Raw genomic sequence first — 22,759 nt, 5'->3', positions numbered from 1 at the left:
ATTGACTTATTCTGGACAAGACAAAGTTGGCTAATCATGATTAGCATCTTTTGGGCTTGGAATAACTTGGTGATGAAATCTAGCACGTGTTCAAAAGAGTATGGGTTACATGACTGTTTTTTTTTACTTTTTTTATTGCTATCTTTAAAATTAATATTAAGAGTAGTGCACAAAGTCTGTGCAGAGAAACCTAAAGCATGTTTTGTAACGAACAGAGACAGAAAACAAGTTATCAAGCATGAAGAATTTTTTTTTACGGAAAGTCTTCGCAACGAAAATTATTCGTAGGCATGCAGCTTAGCACCGGCAAATGACAACACACTGGCTCCACTACCTGTAAACATAAATGTTTTTGTCCATTGATTATGTTGTACAACAAATGTACACAGCTCAATGTGTGCAGTTGAGTCATGGATGTACTTGGAGAACTGTCAAGGACTTGAGGAATTTTTTATTAGCCACTTTTTAGACAGGGATGCCTTCAATTCTCTGTTTCCATATTTGGGCAGAAAAATTCCCGTGGTTCTGATTGGACAAAAAACCTCAGCTTAGTTTTGAAAAAATAAGGGGAATTTAGACGCTTTAGGGTCATTTGTTTCTGATTGATAAAATAATAATTTGTTTCTCTTGTTTTAATTGTTTGCTGAAGATAAAAGCGTCATGTGCAGGGTGTATAGAAAGTCACTTTTACAGCTCACCATTTGGGCAAGCTGCAGCTAGCATGTACTAGCCCAAAATTCATTTCAACTGCCCCCAAACCTTTTTGATTGGCAGGATTGATTACACAGTTCTTTTGTGATTTAAATTCCTTAAAAAAACTTCACTTGCCTGTCGGGTAAGTTAAGAACAGAATTCACTAGCCCAAAAGCACAATCCTCTAGTCCCTTTCAACAATGGAAAGTATGGCATTGGATTTCATCCCTTTGATTAATTAGTAAAATAGCACTCTTAGATACCAACTTTGGCTTTCATTTTCTCAGCTTTTACTGAAGGAAAATGCTTATTTTTTTGAATTTGTGTACAGGTTAAGAGTACATTTCATATAAACAAGGTCAATTTTTGAACTTATAGCAGTTCTAATACCTTAACATTTGCCTGGTTTTAAAATTTTTTGGCTATCTTTGGTGAACGAAATGTTGCTTTGGACAGTAAAACCTGGTCCTCTGTAGCAATGGAAGCACAAACATGTACATAAGCAGTAGCACAATGCAAGCATAAGCATGAGCTAATGCGATAGCGAGAATGGCCTAGACATCTGCTTTAGCATAAGAACAAGCGTTTGTGATCTTCTTGTGTTCATGTTAAGGTTCTCCTCACTAGTGAGGACCATGTTATAACAATGCTTATGCTAGCATTGCTAGTGAGCAACAGCCCTAAGGCCTTAGATTTTTACTCCTGTAGGTGAGTGTAGTAACTTTTGGTCTTTCAGGTGTGGAGATTTGTATAGCTACTCCAGGAAGATTGATTGACATGTTAGAAGCTCGAAAGACAAACCTGAGACGGTGTACTTATTTGGTTCTTGATGAGGCAGACAGGATGCTTGACATGGGATTTGAACCACAAATCAGGACAATCATTGAACAAATCAGACCAGATAGACAGACACTTATGTGGAGTGCAACATGGCCTAAAGAAGTACAAGGTCTGGCATCTGATTTCCTGCGGGATTATGTGCACATTACAGTCGGCTCATTGGGTCTTACTGCAAACCACAAAATCTTACAGATTGTGGATGTGTGTGATGAGACAGAAAAAGACTACAAGTAAGTTTTGGACCTTGAGTTATGATTATCGTTATGTTGTCATGTCAGGGTTTTAATGTTACAGAACTCTCTTTTTATACATCTTTAATATGAGACAATTGAGTCAAGACAGTCAAGACACTTAAAGAGGGAAGAATGACTGAGCTTCTATTATTTTGTAACATTCAGGGCCTGGTTCCCTGGAAGACAGTTTAGTTTAACCCAAGATGAGGCCAAACTTTAAGCACAGTTTTCTTGTCTGATAACATGTAACTCCAGCTTACAAAATACTGTTAAGCCTTAAGTCTGAGACACAGTAATGATAACACAAAGTGTTACTCTAAGCAGTGCATAGGACGGTATGTAAATACAAAAAGTAGAACAAAATTTTAATCCTGAATTAGTGCTTATCGGTCTTTCAGGAACCTGACCCTGGACATCAATATTCTTATTTCTCAAGGTTACTAAGATTACAATGTAAAGGATGCTAACTGTACAAAAATTTGGTTTTGTTAATTGGGATCTCTATACATGTATTTGCCCCTGGATGCAGGAGCACAGTTTCTTTAAATAATATTACTGCGTACTAGAAATATTTTCAGGAAAAGATTCCACATGGCGGAAACTTGGTCATGTTTGTGTAACCTTATTTGTTACTAATATTACTAGGCTAATCAAGCTTCTAGAGGAAATCATGGGCGAGTCAGAGAACAAGTCCCTTATATTCACCGAGACTAAAAGACGAGCTGATGAATTAACAAGAAGGATGCGTAGAGATGGGTATGGTTATTCTTTATTTGCTGCAAATGTTAGTTTTGTTTTTATCTGAAGAGCACTGATGACTGTTCAGTTTTTCTGAATTCTAAATGATGACCACATTGAATTCCTCGTTACTGATGCTCTTGGTATTTTGTTTTGTTTTGATGAATGTTATAAGATGATGTGTATTGAGTTATCATTTTCAATTTTAGGTGGCCTGCTATGTGTATTCATGGAGACAAATCTCAACCTGAAAGGGACTGGGTATTAAATGGTAGGTTGAATCTTCACTCATTAGGGTTGGTAACATTCAGATGCCTCCACAGAATGATTGTCACACTGATTGTTGTAATCACAAGAGTCAAATAAATAACTATTGCAAAGTAGCCAACATTGAATGCAAAGCTCAGGCATCATGCAGATGCTGCCCTTCTTTGTGCTTGATCTTGAGTATGTTCACTAGAGGAAAAGAGCAGAAAGACAGTTTTTCTTAGTACAGGTTTCAGGTATAAACATGCAAGCAACAACTGCTGCAAGTTATGCAGTAAAGACTGAGCATCCTGTACATACTGTGATGCTATTTTAAAAGGTTCAGCTAGTAGGGACAATAAAGAGACTACTCTCTCATTATTTTGTGAAAGTATATTTTTGACATACTTATAAGACCTCAATGGATGTTAATTATTTTATCCATCTTTTGCTGTGCAGAATTCAGGAAGGGCAATGCTCCCATCTTAGTTGCTACTGATGTTGCCTCCAGAGGATTAGGTTTGTTTAAAATACTCTGTTTTTTTTCCTATACTGGTTTTTCCCTATTTAATGCAAGCAGTTAGAGTCCTTTTGTTTTTATGTGTAGCTAAAATGCTGAAACCTTTGACTGATATTTTGTACCATTACTTGTAGTTAGATTCTAGCATAACTAAAATATTTTTGCTTGTACTTATGCACTAACTTTACGACTTATTTTTTTTAACCCTGTAGTAGGTTTATTAGTTTGTAATCGGAGGGTGCACCATCCATGCTGTGGTTACTAGTTGTCCTTGATTGGAAGGAACTGTGCATGACCTGGGTTTGTCAGCTGAGCTGGAGGGAGAGGAGCAGATGTAATGCCGTACGCTTCTGTTGATAGGTTCTCCATAAATCACTATCCAAAATTCCTGTCACAGATTACCAAAAATACTCATAAGTACATGTATTAACTGCAATCTTGTGGGCCACTGTCAGATGCACACATGCATACAGATGTAAACATTTTTTTTATTTCAGGAAATCTGTAGCGATCTCTCAAGAGACATATTTGACTTAACCTTCAAAGACTTTTCTGTTTGCATGTCTTATTGCTCAGTGTGGTTTTGAGAAGCAAAAAAATTCTTTGCATGTCATTTTACTTTATAGCCATGCATCTTTTCCTCAGTTTGCCTCCTTTTCTGTAAAGATGAGTCGAGGCAATGCAGTTTTACAATAACGTTTCCTTGAGGAGGAAATATTGCTCCTCTAAGACATGATCTTGTATCAAGCCTTGAGTTTCAATAAAAGTGCTAAAAATTTAATGTGTACATTGGAGTTGTGTTTGATGTTGTACAGATGGAGTGAGGTTCCACAGTAGTGTAAGCATTTGTGGAGCCTGGCAGATTCAGCTGACTGCTGCATATTAGTATCTGTACAACCTCAAACTTTAAGTCAAAGTCCACTGCTCTGACTTATTTTTTTTTGAACACAACTCCATGAATAATTGGTGTAACAAAAAAAAAACATACAAAGCAAGTATACCATTGTTTCGACTATCCAGAATACAGTTAAAACCCACAAGTAAGAACCTACATTTTCCAGGGTTAGCCTAAATAGGTTCTTACATAAATGGTTGTTAACATAAATTTAGGCTATCTAGGTTCTTAAAAGGTTCTTAATTTCTTGGAAAAAATTATGTCATTGCTAAGAAGATTTTAGTGATCAGCACCCTTAAATTTGCATACCTAATTATTGCTTGTATTTTAATATGACCATAATAGAGATCTATTCTCCCATGAATTTTAATTTCTTGAGTCAAAACAACTTTATATACATGATTGTGCTGTAAAACACAATATTATAAACATTTTCTCAATGACCCCAATCAAACAACATTTATATAATATTATGTACTAACTTAACTTTTGCAATTGCAATTAGTAAATATTTTTAAAGGATTTTTGAAAATAAGAACCTTTCTCCAAATTTTAGGCTAAAGAGGTTCTTATATAGAGGGTGTCTAAATTGCAAATTTTAGCCTAACAGGTTCTTAAATCTTAGGTTCTTACTCGTGGGTTTTTACTGTAGCACAAATATTGAAATCCGTATATGTCTAAAAGAAAAACAGTAAGCCAAAGCACTGGACATTGACTTAAAAGTTCAGTGTAGAGGTTGCATAGTTGAAATAATGATCTTTCAGAAGATGTTTATTAATGTCCAACTTTCCAAACGTTTTAGGCGAGTGTTGCAGGGGAGGTCATTTTCAATGAGAATTAAATAAATACTTTTGTAATCCAAGGTATTTTTGTTGATAATACTAATGCCCTCAGTACAACATGTGCACCTTTGGCAAGGCTACTGGTTAGTTAATTTGGAACTTTCAGATATTTGCAATGGCATAATGCTACTCCTGAAAATATTTAATTATTTTGCATTGATTACAAAAGTAGTTTGTATCGGGAAATCAGGTTATTTCTCTTCTTGTTGAAAGACCTCCTGTCTGTAAACATGCATGTTGTTTGCAATGCAGTGTTGAATCTAAAGGGCCCACAATGTTTGCATGACTGATCATAAGACAGGCAGCAAGGCAAAGCTGCACTGCCTCTAGAGTCCCTTATCTCTGTTCCTTCCCTCCCAATCATCTGGATGCGCTGAGTCATGGTGTGGTTCCTGCTTCAAGTGTAACCTGGTGAACATTTCATGCCGGCTCCCAGGGCAGAAACAACCTCCAAAATATCACACAATGGGACAGGTAGCTTACTAGTTACTCAACAATCCAGGCAAGTTTGATTGGACAAAATAGATGACAGGCTACCTTATGGCCAAGTCTACATTTATTTATGACTACTTGCTAATGTTAAGTGGATTGGGAGGGTTGCAAGAAATCCTTCAGTCCAAATAAGTGTCACCGTTTCATTTGGAACACTGTACCCACGTGAGTATGCAGGTACTGTTTCTGACATTTGCAACAAAATGTATCATTAGGGAGCTGGCATTTCTGTTTTGACGCCCTCTTTTTATTGTGCGAGTGGATTATTGGCATGCATTAGCTCATTTCATTACCTCATTGCGACATTCTTTTAGATATCTCTGACATCAAATTTGTCATCAACTTTGACTTCCCAAGTTGCTCTGAAGATTATGTGCATCGCATCGGTCGAACAGCACGTTCAGATCGTACTGGGACATCATACACATTTTTCACCACTGGAAATGCCAAGCAGGCCAAGGATTTGATTTCTATATTGAAAGAAGCCAACCAGCATGTCAACCCCAAGCTCATGCAATTGGCAGAACAAGCAAAGGGAATGTTTGGCAGAAGTGAGTGTGACCATACCTCATTCTGCATGTAATATTGGATTAATGCCATGAAAACACTTAAAAGATTCTTCAGGACTACAACAGGGTTTAGAGAAGCTCTTGTTCAGGGTTCCTCAAAACATAACATGATAATGTAAATTTATTATACATGTAGTAAGTAACCAAAGATTTGCACATCTTGCCTTGAAAAAAAAAGTCAGTGTTCTGTACTTTCAGACTTTCTGAGATAAACAGAAACCTTTTCACATTTCTATTCAAGTGTATAATACCATACTCCTCCTTCAGGAACTTAATAGTAAAGAAACATGTATTAGGCCATTTTCTTCATGATGCAAGTTGACTACTTAGAGCGGTTTTCACTTGACTGTTGAAAGTAATTGAGGAATTGGTTTGGTTCTGGTTTTACTACGCCCTTTGGTTGGCTAGTGTATTTACTTTGGTTTTGGTTTTACGACAGTCAAGTGAAAACCGCTCTATTTCAATTTGTCAATCTCACAGAGATTTATCAACCATAGCCCTGGTTTGCACATGAAAACAGCAATCTGAAGGATTCTGGTTGTTGTGGTCAAAATTTATGGTGTCATCATACAAAATTTCTATTGCAGACTGAAAGTAATATTAAGTTTCATTTCAGATCGTAGTCGTTACCGGGACAAAAATGCCCAGCAAAGCACTGGTGGTTCTTTTAACAGAAACAGCTATGGAGATGCACGTGGTGATTCCAGAAGTGGAGGCGGTAACCGCTCTGGTGGATTCTCCGGTGGTGGTCGGGGAAACTCTGGAAGAGGGGGTCACTCCAACAGGAATGCAGATTCACGTGGTGACAAAGGAGGCTACGGGGGAAGGCATCAGCCGCAACAGAATGGCTCATGGAACAGTATGATGGGAGGAGGATACAACAGTTACGGCAGTACTTATTCACAGCATCCACCACCCCCACCCCCTCCAGGGCCCCCACCCTCACAGCCAAATGCACCTCAACCGTTAATGCAGCATGGCCAACAGCCACAGTACACCCAACAAGCCCCTGTCTACCAGCAGACTGCCTACCAACCCTACCAGCCACAGGCTACCAATGCTGTCCAAGGCCAAATACAACAGGCTGCTGCATGGGCCTACCCTCAACAGACCTAAACATTCAACGCTTAATAACTGACTGTTATTAATATAAACTTTTTTCAATATTTTGTATATTTATTAGAATGATCACTGTACCAGAGGTGAAGATGTGATCACATTAAGTCGTTTTAGAAGCAAGCAGTGTTACAGCCAAGTTTTTATTTCTTGTGAAAATTAAATGTGCACTCATTGTGCTTGATCTAAGAGTTTTGGTTGCTCAGAGGCTCATTGGCATCACAGAAAGCTAGGGCTCTTTGGTATTTAATTTTAAATTTTATTTAGTTTCTCTTGATGTTTTTCTTTTGGGAGTAGACAATCATGATCTGTTTTTAGAAATAATGTAACTTCAGCAATCAATGTCTCTTCAGAGACTTTGGAAATGGGACATGTCATGCATTAAATTTAGTTCACTGAGTAATTATTTTGTCGTTGTTTTGTATTATGATAATTACAATAATATTGCAAAAACTGAGAAGTGGTCTCAGAGTTTGTAGGGCCATCCAAGAGTCCTTATTAATTTTTATCTTTTCTTGTTGAATAAGTGCTCAGTCAACTGAGTTTTGTGGAATTCACTTCATGATCCCTTCCCAAGCTAATACCGCTTTGCAGTGTCCATACAAACAAGGCCTTTTCTGCTCTCTCTTAATTAATGGACACCTAGACAACACCTCTTTAGATTCTCCTGATATAGCCACCAACGAAAATCGAATTCTTTCTAAATCGTTGAAATGCTCTTGGCGTCGCTTAATCACCTAACTCCGTTACTTGGTTTATTTTTTACCAAGCACAAAAAAAGAGAAATTTCATATTTTGGCCTAAAATCATCTTGTATCAGTTTTGGACAATTAGAATCTGCAAAGAAAATTGAGGTTAAACGAAAGTAATAAACATATCGCTATGTTTCACTGTCAGTTTTTGTCCAAGAACTCGTTCTGGGGCCTTATTGCGCCAATAACTGTAAATCGGTAATGAGATCTTCTCTTAAGCTTCAAGTTTCCACCCTAAAATAAAGAAACCCACGAAGTAATGTTAACCTGCAGACTGTAGCTCTGGAAACAGGTGCATGATAAGCGAACAATTTCGATGCCTGTTATTTATCCTTTCAATTGACTATTTCTTAGGTGCAAAAGGTACCCACGTAGCGTGCCCAGTGGCCTACAGGTAGCAATACAAAGCAAAGGTCACTAGAGCAGGTCTGGCACTGCTCTTTTGATAAAATAACGGATTGTGATTAGGAGTAGGAGACACTTAGTGTTGCTTATTTTACTGTAGTATGGTTGGTAACCTGGGCCCAGTTGTTTGAAGGCTGATTAGCACTTAACCTGGGTTTTTCTTTCTTATGTTCAAAAGCATTTTCCTGGATAATTTTCTCTGTAATTTTTAGAACTTCCAATCATCAACTTGTGGACAAAAAGAATTAAAACTAAAATGCTGTTTAAGCTTTCAAATCTGAATTCAAATCTCAGCTTTGAACAACTCAGCCCAGTACCCTAACGTGACTTTGACCTGCGTTTTGTACCTGCCACTGTGTAAGCCCATGTTGAAGTATAAACAAGGAGGGGATTTCACTAGTCGAAGAATCGTGAAAGTGTAGGGAAGGTACTCTACCAGTATTTGGGTATAGGTGAGCCACTGAGGGTTTGAAATCCTGATCCTGTTGTATTATGTATTACTCAATAAATATCGTCAGACTTACTGGCCTTACACTGCAAGTTCATGTTTGCCTTTTGATATTTTATTCAAGGACAGAAAGCAGGTAATTCTTACTTACAACACATTGTTTAATTTCGAACACATACAAAAACATTGAACACTCTTTTACTAATTACCTCGCCTCAATATTTTTAGTAAAGTTGTACTCCAGGACCGTTCAGGTTGCCTGGACACCGACAATGGTGTCATATTTCACACCTTGGGTACCTTACATCAGTGTGAAAGCCGGAAATGCAAGCATTCACAATTTTGCTCAGTTCTGCATTGCAGGGAGTTATGGGTATGCAAAATAGCAGATTACCTCACATCTAAAAGAAAAGGGGTACACACAGGGCTTCAGTGCCAAAATTCTGGCCTGAGTACTTAGAAAAAGGTGTGTTCACATTGGTGTGCTGCAAGTACCATACTGATGAGCACAGTGCCAAGGCATTTTATGTAAACAAACCCTGCATTAGCAGACACCTAATAAATTGGAGGTCTGTTAGTGTCCACATAATAAAGGTTTCTGAGATTTCTCGTATCATCTTTAATAGAATGTTGCAAACTTGCAATTAAGGCAACATAACAACTGTAGAACAGATATTCCAGTATCGATTATTACTATAGTTATCAAGAATTAGTCCTAAATGGCAGGGCCAGCCCCAAAATGCGACAACTCCTTTCCCCATGAAAAAAAAAAACTTGTTAAATCTGACGCAAATTGAATGAGAAAGCTAGATGGTAGCTGGTGTCCAACAGAAACTCTTGAAGAAAAATTATATGCTGGTTTGCAATTTCTAGGGATTTTGTTATTAAATATACTGCTTTTTCAAATTTAAGGACAACAAAACAAGACTCAAGTCAATGCTGTCACTAAGATTGAAAGTGGTGGGTAAAAATGCCTCCTTCCCTCTGGCAACTATATAAGTCTGATCTGAAAATGGATGATAAGAACATGAAATTAAAAGTGAGATCTCCAAAAAATAAATCTTGGTAAGGTTCCATAATAATATTTTGGGGGATAATGCTAGTTCACATAGTTTAAATCTCCAATTGCTCAACTTCTCACCCACAGCAAATTTGACCCCACTACAAGTATTAATTTACAACTTACTGTTTATTGTCTACTGGGACAAGAGACAGGTTTCATACACAATTGAAAGTTCAAAATCTCCTTAGTAATTACTGGAAATCATTTTGAAGTCAAATCAAATTTAATTAAATACTCAGTTATTGTCAATTCCCTGTTATCATTTTCCACGTACTTGGAAATACATAGCCTGCATAACAGGCGATATGTTTTAGTGTTTTTCTGGCAAGCATTGGCAAGGGTGAAGTGAGCGAAGAGAGCCACACACAAATTGGAGAAGGCATGGGGGCAATAACGCCCTCCCTCTTAGCACATTTTTAGCACTTCTCACTTACTTTGCTCTTGCCTTCTCTCCTGAAAAATGCAAAACAATAATGCCTGTTATGCAGGCTAGGAAATACAAACCAAAAATAGTTTGTAAAGATGCCAGAGTATGTACACTGAATTCCACAAATCTCACGCCAAACGGTGTAAAAACTAGACATCATTCCATGTACCAATGAACCTGCACAAAATTCTTTCATATAAGGATATAAATATGAACAATATAAAATTAGTCTTTGTTAAAATTACTGCAACTATTAACTGGATTGTTCTATTTCTTGAAGGATGGGCATTATCCATTGCTTGGTATCAAAACTACTTTCAGCATTGTTTTCCTTTAGGAATTCATGTTCCTACGAGACAAAAAAAAAATACGTACAATAATAATTATGACACCATCTGAGTTGTTAAAATATTCTTCACCTTATATGCCTTCAATAGCCCTGGGGCAATTGTACACAGGCTAGCCTTCTAATGCTATCAAAACAACTGAAATTTATGGATGAGAGAATAACAATGCTGTCTGAACCCTTACCCTCCCCCTCTGCTTTACCAAGCTCTTTTGGCCCACAGGCTACCTGCAGGGGAAGTCGGCATACTCTTATTTATTTTATTTTTACATTTTCTTCCAAGAAAGTGTGAAATGATGGCTGTTGGTGTCTTTCAGAGCAATTGTCATAACTACTTTAAAATGGATTCATTGTAGTATGTTTAAATTTTTATTTTACAAGTCAGTAATGTCTTAGGTTAAAGTGTGGGGGATGTTATCTTATAAATGTGCAGTAATTAGTGCAAGTCTGAGATGCTATGCAATTAGCTTGTGACAATGTGAATTTCGTACATCAACATCCCAGAAATGGTTAAAAAGCCAGTTTGTTATGTAACCCAAAATAGACCCTGTGATTGGGATGGAAGTGTCTTAACAATATTTTGATGCTAATAAAAAAATTGTAAAATATAATAAATCATTACAGATTAACAATCAGGGTATTATTTTGATGTACCAACTTAAATAATCATTAATTTTGATGTTGTAACTTACCAAAAGTGATACATAGTTTGGTCTTTCTTTGTAGTCTTTCTTTAAGCTGTATGAAAAAAGAAGAAAAAGAAAAAAATCTTTCTTAGGTCAAACAAGCATGTGAAAGTAAAAGGTATTTAATTCTGTTGTTACCAGACCATAGGGAGAGTCTAGAAAATTTTTGATTAAGGACTTGCATAATAATTACCTGTTATTTAAAAATAAAAGGCAATTGCATCTTTAAAAATTCTGTGGATTAATGGCTAGGTTAGAATAAACCTTCCTGGGTTAGGTTCGGCTAGGCAAGTCACTAGCATGAAGTTTAGAAAAAAAAATCAACTATACCATTGAACCACAAAATCTCTGAATTCATCTGAATATGGCCCATCATCTGGAAGGGTTGGTGAAGGTTCATGTACAACTTGCTTGAGTTGTTCAAATGGGGTTTTCCACTGTGTGTAAGGAAACTTCCCTGTTGCTAGTTCAATCTGTAATAAAAAAGAAAATATATAATTCATATGGCTATGAAACATTTCTAAAGCGTTGTGCTGGTGTGTGAAAATTATTAAGACGTTATGTGGGATTTCCAGAAGGTCACATAATTTGAAAAATTGTAATATAACTACTTCTCTAGAATAGAGTTGGCATAGAATACTTTCCATCATTAGATTCATAACATATGTGGTGGTGTAATAACGTAACGTAATAACATATGCGGTGGTGGACAAAATAATGACCCCCTGCAGTCTTTGGACTCTGAATAGACGACAATGGTGCACGTACGTATATATCAAGCAACTATCAGTAAAACTATTCAAAAGGTAGCCCACTGGTGTAGTCCATTGACTCATGGGGGGTCAGTGTTTTGTTCTCCACAACATTGCTCTTCTGATGTTATGTAATTTGAAATGTCTGACCCGTAAATCAGTTCTAGAAAATTTACATACTGGACAAAGTTACCTATAATAGTGCTTATTCAAGGCTGTTAATTGGCTTTGAAAACACATCCCTGATTACTTTACACAAGACAGGTAATTAAACTAGCTCCCCTGATTTCATGCAAAAGGAAATTCAAAACTAAGACAGAGGGCAGAAAATAAGGGGAAAATTAGTTTTAGACAAGTCCTACCATAGTTATTCCAAGGCTCCAAATATCTGAGCGAATGTCGTAACCTTTCATGTCCCTGGCTGGGTTAATTCTCTCAGGCTAAAATCATAAATTATAATATAAAATGACTATGATGCATCAACAACTTGAAAATTGATAATTTGAAACATTTTGTAACTGATACAAAGCATGCTATTTGGCACAGTTGTTTCGGAACTCACTGTTTCTGTTTATTTTTGGTACCCTTTTTATGTCATGAACACCAGAATTAGACTAATCTCAACACTCCTTTATAATGATATCACTAGGAATAACATGTCAGTTATACATCATTTTTCTTTTTTGATTAAAGGACATATTACTGAATAGGTTGCCGTTTAAGTGGGACAGACCAGAAAAGTTGTCATGACAGAATAAGTTAACCTTTTTCCAAAAAAAAAAAAAAAATCCATCATTTCTCTGCAAATCTCGTGAGCTACAAAATGATAGTCTTTCGTATTTTTATCTATCTGGTCATCTTGTGCGACCGTAGGTGTGATTTCAGAGGTCAAATAATATTATAGTCAGACATTGTCTGATGACAGACTGTTATAATTTATGCAGCTCAGGATGATGAGTGGTAAATAAAATCCAAGACTAAAAAACTAAAAAAAACTCTTTTGAGTCATTTGTGACAAAAAGGTCAAAAATTAAAGATGCAAGGAAACTTACTAAGAATGAGATTTCAAGACTGATCAAAAACAGTTCCATACTTTGAGATTAGAAGAAATGTTTTCTAGACCCAAAATTCTCACTACCACATGACTGACTGATTTTAAAGCAATAAGTAAATTTTTCAGTGATTTGGATATATGTCGTATCCACTTGGAAGAGAACCACGTAACAGCTTTTTGCACTTAGAACAGGTTGATTCGGTATTCTGTAATTTTCTGATTACACACTTGAAACGCTGAAGACTCCAAGGGAGAGAATAAAAAAAACCTGCTACATTTCTGCTCTATCTTGATAGTGTCTAATAAGGCTTGGCCGTTTATATACCCAAAAATGTCCTTGTGGGAGTTAATTAACACTATGATAACTGCTATTTTAATATCTCTGTTGTGGTTCAATTTTATCCTTGGTTCAAATTTTCTTTTCTTTTGTTCAAACTCATTATTATGTTATTATCATACATTACCATACCTGAAAACAAAAGAAAAGAAAATTTGAACCAAGGATAAAATTGAACCACAACATCTCCATGCAGTATATCGCTCTGGCTATAGGCGGAATGCAAAACATTCAGACTGGTCTAAAATCAAAGAGCCTTATAAAGTACTTACAGCCATGTAGGGTTTGCAACCTGCATCTACTGTTTTTGCTAAGGAATCTACCAGTTGTCCACTGATTCCAAAATCACAGAGCTTAAAATTGCCATTTTCATCCACTAAAATATTGGATGGCTTGACATCTGTTAAAATGACAACAAGCACAATAATGTAACAGCTTTTTCCAAATTCTGAAGTTAATAATATCTTAAGACTTGCTGGTGGAGTATCAGGTAATAAAGGTGAATGCAAGGATCAGAAAAATGCATTTAAATTAATAAATAACTCCTCAATTTATAATCATTTTTTCACCTAAATTTCGGATTAGTGATTTTTTTATTATACCTTGAGTTTGCTCATCATACTTACGAATACTTTGTAACATTTTTCTAATAATATTAAAGTAATAAGAAAAGAGAATGTAAACACCAATTAATTAACTTCAAAAAAACTTTCTCCTTTTATTTGCACCATCGTATAAATTATCAAAACGAGAAATGAAATAAATGTGCTTTTGAAACTATTGCTATCAAGAGCACTTGATAGTCAGATGGAAAACAATTAAGGCTGGATCAGATACCACCTAAGTTTGTTCAAAATAGAAGCAGAAAAATAGAAAGAAAACTAAAGAGGCGGAAAAAGAAAAAAAAATGAAAATGAACAAGAATGATGATAAAAATTGCCAAACTTGTCTATGAGAAGAAGTAGGTTTGTTTAGAACTCACCTCTGTGAATTACTTTCAGTTTATCATGGAGGTAATTTAATGCATTCACCATCTGTAAGTAGAGTAAAATAAAATTCAGTTTAAAACATGATGACAGAATTATTCATTGAATGTGTGAATGTGACACTTGTCAATATCATTTTTTGAACAGTGTTGAGGCCCACCATTACTTACAGCAAAGGCTATTTGTCGTAAGACCTCCTCTGGAACTCTTCCATCAGGAGTAGCATACACTTTTCTGTAAAGTTTATCAAGTGATACTTTCATTAACTCCATACAAATCCAAACATCTCCCTGAAAAAGACAAAACAATAATATATAGATTTAGCTAAGCTCCTGTACATAAATTTATAATTTACGTCACACAATAAAATTTGTGACCACTGTAAAGAAAACCACTTGGAGTTGAACCTGCAATAAGTTAAAAACTAGTAACTTGTCAGTGGGTAACTTCAAAAAAATACAACCTCTACGTGACAACACCTGAGCCTGCAACACAGTTATGTAATACTGGTCAGCAGATACCCTGTTTTCACAACTGTCAATATTATTGACCACAACATGGATGTGCAATATTAGGTTGCAGGTTCCCACACTAGCTGGAAAGTACGAGATTTTCACATTGATTGCCCTGACAGATGGGTGGACGGACAGATAGATATAAGGTCATGTGACTACCAAAACTTCTCGGATGGATGGATAACAAAATTTTCTTAGCTATGGGGATCCCCTCGCAAAGCGCTTGCATGAAGCTCTGCTAAAGTAACAAATGTTAACATTATGAGGAACAGGTGATTTTTGGACCATGAAGTGTTGCTGCTCAAAGGCCTTAATACAAAATAAGGTATGTAAAAAATTCACACAACTTCAACTTGAAATTATCAAACAGAACTAACTGTGTGACTACTGGTTGAATTATATGTATAGATTTCCTCTGTACAATTTTGGTTTGGTATAAACAATCATTTTGGACATCTTTCTGCTAAGTTATTCAATAACATTGAAAGCTGGATGCACCTTTTAAAAGTATTAATTTATTATGCAACCATTTGTAAGACAACAACAAAAACAACAAACCTCTCTAAACAGTGCACCATAAAAGTGAACAGTGTATGGGCAGTCAGATACTCGCATAGATACATCCAGATCCATGAGAAGCCTTTTCTGTTCTGTAGAGTTTACATTGGCTCGTATCCTCTGTAAACAAGAGATAATATCAACATTCATGATGAGAACATGACCCCTCCTTAAAATTAAAAGATTCCAGAGGCTTATAGTGGATTAGCTAATGAGGATATTTAGAAATTTGTTATCACACATTGATCATCATTATCCAATCAATTTACTGTTGCTGTTTCTGCTTAGCTTTAATCCCTTGGCCAATTCTTCAGAACCAACTGTTGCTGACCAAATTTAAAAGATGAGAGCAGTACACAATCAACAAGAAGGTATCATGGTTGTCAAAAGTGGCCGGCTACCAGCGAAAATTGCTGCCTACTTGGTTAGTATAGGCCCACTACTCTGCTTGGCATTTCGTTACCGATGGGGTTTTTTAAATAAAATATCCCTGGACTGGCCGCTTACTTTGACAACTCAGCCGTCTACTTCAAACCTTTCTGACAACCCTGTGGTATACTGCAACCAATTTACAATCGCAACCTCAGCAGCCTAGCTGTTTTGGAATGAGTGAACAAAATGCTGATAAAGTTTACTGCTACCCGGAAAAGAAAAAGCCCAATTATTAAAACCGACCCTTTCAAAGACAAGTGAGTTTAAGATATCACAACAGTGACTTTGCATCCTTTGAAACGTCAGCACAATTATTGCCAGAATGGCTTAATCATCACTGCTAACTTTCTTTGCACCCTGAGTTAGATGCTTCAGGGTTAAATTTGATTGATTTGACCTGTAACATAATGCTTCTCGACAAGGCCAATGCTAGTGCTCCAAGAAGCCTTAGATTTTAAATATTTAGACTGTGGCCTATAATTGACCACTGTCCGACATTACCTTGACTGCCATGATGTTCCCTGTTGGCTCATGAATCATCTTGTAAACAAATCCATATGCTCCATGGCCAAGCTCTTTTAATTCTTTCAAATCTTCAGCATTGCACTCAAATTCCTGGAGACAAAAGCACAGGACATTAGAGGTCATTTACATTCCTGGTACACCAGCCTTACTGCAGGTAACAAAATTAATGTTGCAGTGTTCTCCCTAGGATTTTAAGGAGGCCAGGGGGTATTCTTACTGTAATTTTCAAGTGTTTGTACCAAGCCTGATGTATATGTAGCCTGAATAACAAAATTTTTGTACAGACGGTGAACAAGGTGCAACCAAACACAGCAAGGCGGTAACCAATATGATCATTTCTCACAGAAGACCCCTTTGAGAAGCTCCTCGTTTTTGTTTTGCGCATTGACAGTGCAGGAATTTTGTTCAGTAATCCATGTAAGCTCCTCCAAGGGCCCTTGTGTTTGTAGGACAATTTCAAGATGCATGGCTGCTGTTCAGCAAAATGAATGCATCAAAGGTTTGAGCATATTCATCCAACGTTAAATCACTTTAAAAAATAAATTATACCTCAACATAATGTTTGATCTGTTGGGTCAAATCTTTGATTTTTAAGCCAGGTGGGAATGATTTTCAAGTGAATTAAGCCAAGTGCGCGCCCCATCTAGCCTTTAATACCTAGGGAGAACACTGAGTTGAACCTCTATGCATATGTATGAGGACTATCCTCGTATTACTTAGCAACCACCCCTCATAAGCGACCACCTCCCATAAGTGACCACAGATGCAAAACTACACCAAAATTTTCCCAGTCAAAGCCCTGCTGTTGGAACCTCTTGTAAGCAAGCGCAATGGGATGAAAATTTTACAATTTTCCAATGTTTTTAACCACTTAAGCAACCAATCGTTTGACACATTTTCTGATCTCTAAGTACACTTTGTGCATGTTTATGTTACTCACAATACCATAAAATTCTGATTATACAACTTTGTAAGAAGTTTTAAGAGAGTTTATATCCTGGGGGGCTAATAAGCGGACTAATTTTCAAAACAAGCTACATAGCAGTGCCAGAGCTGCTCTGTAGCAGCACTGACCAAAATACTTGTTGAATTTTATCCCTTTATTAAGCTTCAAAACGTCATACAAAGTCAGATTCATTAATATATGAAAATCATATATGTGAACAGTGGGATGAAGAATATTATATGAAAGTAGATCATTGAATTCATTTTAAGCTAGCGGGAGGCTTATATTTGGGGGAAGGGGGGAAGGGGGGGGGGGGGTGGTTACAGCCTGATGTATATTTTTGCTTTCAGGTAGATGGGCCTATAAATGGGGGGCTTATAATAAGAAGTTTATGCTATACGAAGAACTCCTAGTGGCAACATGGAACTAACACCAGCCTCCTCCTCAGGCACTTCATTTTTCGCAAGGTAGAGGTGAATGAATAGGAATGAACCATAAGGGACCATTGGAAGGGTACAGATAGCAGGCGAAGCCCATTGTCTCCTTCCCGCCTTCCTTTGCACGTACATTTTCATCAAGAGAGAGACGTCTGGGTACAAGGCAGGAAGTAACACATATTCTTTTTAATATCACTTAAATATCGGGCAACACATTTTTTTTCAAAGATGTGTTAAGACCTCCACAATTTTCAGAAGACTTCCTTTGGATTGATTCTTATTGGCAACCAACTCCCGTAGGTGACCATTAAGTTTTGAGTTGTTGCTTATGGAGGTTCAACTGAGTACACGTATGTTAACAGGTCAAAATAAAATTCAGATTAAAATTTTTTTATCCTAGGTTGATTCTCAATTTCTTTTATGTCCTAACCATAATTATTCAAAATTGAGAATCAACCTAGGTTAAAAAATTTTAACCTGAATTTTATTTTGACCTCTGTAACATGTATCGCAAAATAATTTATTCAGTTGTCTGCTCTTTAGCATTTAACAGGCCTCCACCTGAACACTTGAAAATACTGGGCAAAAGCTATTCACTGTTATTCAAGAAAAATTGCTCAAAAACTATTGATTATGTTTTGACAGCACTTGTTTTTTCTTGTCAGTCAAGGCCATTTTGTGTGTCAGTGACAGTACTTCATAACTGCAGTTTTGTTTCTGTGAAATCTTGGAAAAAAATAAGTTATTGTGCTATTGCCTTTTTAGTACAGTACAAACCTTTCCATCAACAGTAAGTGTGGCTTTGTCTGAAAGATTCCTTGGTGGAGTGGTCCTGAAAAAGAGTAAAGAAAATTTAGTTGAAGCTCTTGAAGGAGACACTTATCATGCTGGACGTAAAAACTATAACTGACACAACAAAAGCAAAACAATTAGAATGGGATACAACTTCATCTTCATATTTCAACATATTTCTCCGCTATAACAGTAGATTTTTTATGAGCAACAATTCCAATGTGAACATGAACTCTTTCAGTAAACTATAGGTGCTAGCACTTACGATGGTGAGGAGGTAGGTGATGGGTGGCCCTTTGAAAAATCAAGTTTTGGACCTTTGTGCTTCTTCTGCTTCTTTCCTGGAAAAAAAACTTAGTCAATTCCAAGTCTTATCTGTGCCACAAGCTTAAAGTCCTTACTCAATGTATGTGTAGATATCACTTTCTGTTACAGTGCGACAACACAGACAAAGTTGACCAACAAATCCATATTGTTTATCTTGGTTTGTGGTAACTAGGCTTGACAACCATTTTTCTCAGATGTTTTGTTATTTTCCCATGATCCGATTGGTCAACTTTGGCTAGATGGCCCCCATCACAGTAGTCACACTGTAAGTGGGGCTTAATGTAATTTAGGCGAGGTGAAATTTCTGACTAGCAATCTCCATCACTAAATTATGAAATTTACAGCTCAAGTAATTAATTTTGCTCCTCCCCTCCCTTCCACAAAGGTGAGTACTAGTAAATATTGGCTCATTAATAATAGAAATATGAATCTTGCAGAACCTCACAAAGCTTGGGGAAAAGATCCAACTAGGATCGTAAAACCTTTCCTAAAATCTTTTCCCCCCAAAATGAAGACTACTAAATGCCTAGCAAAACAAAAAAAAACAAAGGCAAGAAAAGTGAAAACAGAGGGGAGGTGAGAAAGCAAAAAGTAAAAGTCAAGACTGCTGTGTCACTTTGAAATGGACGTTTACAAAAAAGGACCCCCCCTCCCACCTACATGGACCACCTCTGTGGACCTGGTCCATGGACTTCATTGTGGACCCGGTCCATGGACTAACCCCCATGGACCACCCTTAATTTTTGAATGAAATTTTACCAAAGGTCTAAATGAATTTTGAAATTGTATCAATTTGTATTATAAGGACCTCCTAGTAAAAAAAAAAAAGAGGCAAGAAAATGTTTTCTCAATCTGCACTACAAATCCTTCAATACACACTTTATTCCTTAAGGACAAAATGAAGGAGTAAGCGACATATTAGCAAGCAGTAAATGCCTTGTAGGCATACCAAACCCCCCTTTTCAATGCATTTACATAAAGTTGAAAACACGTTTTTTGGGAACCGTGAGGCTTGTTAACTCTTTCAGAGTTAAATTCAAGTGAATAAGATTTGAAAAATATTATCAAATCACTTTGTTTTAAATCGTTGGTCAACGAAAAATTGGACCTCTGGGACCTGTGGAGGGGGGGGTGGTTGAGCGCACCCCCCTCCCTTTGGGCCTGCAATTTGAAGGGGACATGAGGAGAAGTAGGGAGGAAGAATTCAGTTATGCAGCTTTTGTGTTGTCGTGTTGCGTGAAGATTGAAACAACAATGGCTGTGTAGAGAGGAAGAGGTAATGATGATGATTGAGTACCTACCCGAGACTTCCCTTCCCTCATAGCCCTTGGCAATGTTTATTGGTTGGCAAACGTATTGAATCCTGCTCATGAATCAATGTGGTTGGTCAGACACCTTACAAGTTTGCAGACACTTACAGGTTGGTTCAAGTAAATTGCCATTCATGCAACTCAAGATTGTTGTCATTACAAACACATAGACATTAAGCTTCCTCCGTAGTTTCATATGAAGCCGTTGTTGTTTCAATTTTCACACAACGCGAAGACAAACAAAAGTGCTGCTAGATGACTACTTCCTCCCTATCATACCTCCTGTTCCCTTCAAATATGGTTACTCCTTCATCAAACTAAAACAAACCCATTGCATTGGTATGGGATTGAAAAAGATTTGAACAAGTGTTAAATATGAGGAGCCCAAACCCTGATAATAAATGCTGACCACAGTTTTGTCCATTTAAGGTTCTTAAAATTTCTTTAGACCTCTGGTTCATTCATCTTCAAAAATTAGAGGTGGTCCACAGGGGAAGTCCAACGACTGAGTCAACAAAGGGGTCCATGGACTAGGTCCACAGGGGTGGTCCATGGAGGGGGATTCCATGTTTTGTATACGTCCCTTTAAAACCCAAAACCTGTCTCCAAATTTAATTTTGCTTTCTGCACATGCCCAAACTTTGAAAGCTAGTATTTTGCATCTGGATCAAAAGGCTGCAAAGTGTATGGCCTGTAAATGGTTTTATGGTAAGTTTTAGCTCTTTATAGCATGATAGTGACCAGAAAACCGCCCGACTAGCTTCAAAATGTTTTTTTTGGCAAAATTCCCAGGGGGATGGGTTAATGAAGGTAAAGGCAGAAGGCTGTAACATTTCTTGTTACTGACAAAATTTATTCTGCTTTGTAGTTCTGGGTGGAAATGAAAAATGTTCAAAAATAAATTGTTGCAAGCACTCTATTCTTTCCCTGACTCTCTTTCTCACACCTCCTTCCATTCACATGTCAGTTGCATGTGACTTCTTGTGACATCCCCAAACGGAGAGCATGTTTGCTGGCTACCTTTCATTTTATTAATATTGTGGAAGAATTAATCAGTGTGTAAGAGCCATGAAAAAATTCCTAGCTCCTCAAATTAAGTGGTCAGTTAATCAATGATGATTTGGACAATGTCTGTCACGCTGAATGCAAATTGGAGATAAAAGGTTTTAAAAACCTGGTTTTGATATGTTAATTTAACACGTTAATTTTTGGACAACAATGTAACGTAAGTCCAGAAAAAACACCACTGTTTGCAGGTAGCTTTGGTTATAACTTCCTCAAATTATAGAAAAATAGTATACAGTTGACAATTTAAGTTGTCATACAAGGCATCACGCAAAATCTGAGAAAGAAATTCATATGTAAAGCTCGCATTGCTCATAATTTTAGCTTGACCGTTCATCCAAATAAGTCAAATCAAGATGGATTGCATTAAAATGTAGGTTAGATATTATCTCCCTTTTTAACCAATTAAAGTAAGCTGAGATTTCTAGACACACTTCCTGTTGTGTTGTTGAAGGGAAACACATCAAATTAGTATAACAAACTGTCATTTTGTGCCTCGACACGCTACGAAGAAAAATAGACCAGCAAACTTTGCATCTGTTATGAAAAGCGAAGTGTGACATGGCAATCAGCGTGTCATAAACTTTGTCATCATGTAAGCTTAAACAAGCTTGTAAAGCTTATTCAAAAGCTACATGAGGTTGGATGTCTCACTTACTTGCATTGTGATGAAACATTAAAGCAATGTTATTTTTACAGCTGTTGTCACAAAGAAAGCTGAACTAGACGGAAAATCACGTTTTTTTTTTTCGTCCTACCTGTTTTCGGTGAACCTGACATGACTCGGGCTTCTTTCAGATCCGTAAGTTGGCACTAGGAAGCGAACACCTTCACATGAGAAAATTTAGCAAACTCAACAGAATCGAATCCGAAAAAAAAGACAAAGATTTTGCCATAATAATACCTTGATGGTACCTGCTGTCTGCGAAGCCTTGACCGGAACAACTGCAAGAGGGATTCCCCCCAACTCACATGCTTATATATTCGCGTGATTAGAAATTCTTTAACACAGTCGTAATAGCAAAATTTAGAACGGGAAATAAGACAAATGTGTCCTCTGAAAAGGCGGGCGGTGAGGGTTCGACATGAATATGCAATAACTTAAAGTCAGCGGTTTGAAGTTGCGTGACACTTTGTGACGCAAGCGTGACTTAGAGAATGTATTAGAACCGCTCAAATTGGGCCTGATCTCAGGTTAAGCGTATAAAAAAAAATTAATGAAAAAAAAACCCTGGTGTTTCAACTAGTTAAAAAGATACCTGGAATAAAAAAAGCGGTAGAAGGGACAGAACGGTGAGGGGGATTATTAAAATTCGAAGAGGTTCCCCAGAGGTTTTTCGCGACTCCCGAGTTTCTGTGACCTCATGTGACCTTCGTCAGCGAGCCTAATCATGTCCAAATTTTAAAATTAA

At 36.9% G+C, this 22,759-nt stretch overlaps 2 protein-coding genes across 4 annotated transcripts in view; one reads left to right on the top strand and one right to left on the bottom strand.

The window, feature by feature from the left end:
• LOC140941070 (uncharacterized) overlaps window positions 1–7,587 on the top strand; it is a 13,347-nt gene extending 5,760 nt beyond the window's left edge. Inside the window, exons 8-13 of the mRNA XM_073390028.1 lie at window positions 1,430–1,763; window positions 2,412–2,522; window positions 2,714–2,775; window positions 3,210–3,269; window positions 5,814–6,050; window positions 6,685–7,587. Coding sequence (XP_073246129.1) covers window positions 1,430–1,763; window positions 2,412–2,522; window positions 2,714–2,775; window positions 3,210–3,269; window positions 5,814–6,050; window positions 6,685–7,184 — 1,304 coding nt within the window. The 3' untranslated portion in view covers window positions 7,185–7,587. The remainder of the gene's footprint in view (window positions 1–1,429; window positions 1,764–2,411; window positions 2,523–2,713; window positions 2,776–3,209; window positions 3,270–5,813; window positions 6,051–6,684) is intronic.
• Window positions 7,588–8,882: 1,295 nt separating this feature from the next.
• Window positions 8,883–22,424, bottom strand: LOC140941072 (dual specificity mitogen-activated protein kinase kinase 6-like). 3 transcript variants are annotated; one of them, XM_073390029.1, is made up of 13 exons: window positions 22,252–22,424; window positions 22,106–22,175; window positions 18,911–18,986; window positions 18,631–18,685; window positions 16,447–16,560; window positions 15,514–15,633; window positions 14,611–14,730; window positions 14,437–14,488; window positions 13,727–13,854; window positions 12,426–12,503; window positions 11,642–11,784; window positions 11,318–11,363; window positions 8,883–10,628 (listed from the first exon to the last, which is right to left on the bottom strand). In XM_073390029.1, exons 2-13 carry the CDS (start codon window positions 22,125–22,127, stop codon window positions 10,533–10,535), a joined length of 1,050 nt encoding a protein of 349 aa, XP_073246130.1. In that variant the 5' UTR covers window positions 22,128–22,175; window positions 22,252–22,424; the 3' UTR covers window positions 8,883–10,532. The 3 variants fall into 3 exon arrangements, with proteins under 3 accessions (XP_073246130.1, XP_073246131.1, XP_073246132.1); XM_073390030.1 differs by having other exon boundaries at window positions 22,106–22,160; XM_073390031.1 differs by having other exon boundaries at window positions 22,106–22,160; window positions 22,263–22,415.
• Window positions 22,425–22,759: the final 335 nt, after the last annotated feature.

The sequence above is a fragment of the Porites lutea genome, chromosome 6, assembly GCF_958299795.1.
Source record: "Porites lutea chromosome 6, jaPorLute2.1, whole genome shotgun sequence".
Lineage (NCBI taxonomy): Eukaryota > Metazoa > Cnidaria > Anthozoa > Scleractinia > Poritidae > Porites > Porites lutea.
The sequence above is the reverse complement of the archived record's forward strand: the minus strand, read 5'-3'. Positions and strand labels throughout refer to the sequence as shown.

Coding starts and splice junctions, on each gene's coding strand:
- LOC140941072 (XM_073390029.1), bottom strand. CDS start 22,127: ATGTCAGGTTCACCGAAAACAG. Junction 14,731..15,513: donor ATGGTGCACTGTTTAGAGAG/GTTTGTTGTTTT, acceptor TGTCTTTTTCAG/GGAGATGTTTGGATTTGTAT. Junction 10,629..11,317: donor CAAACTATGTATCACTTTTG/GTAAGTTACAAC, acceptor TTTGTCTCGTAG/GAACATGAATTCCTAAAGGA.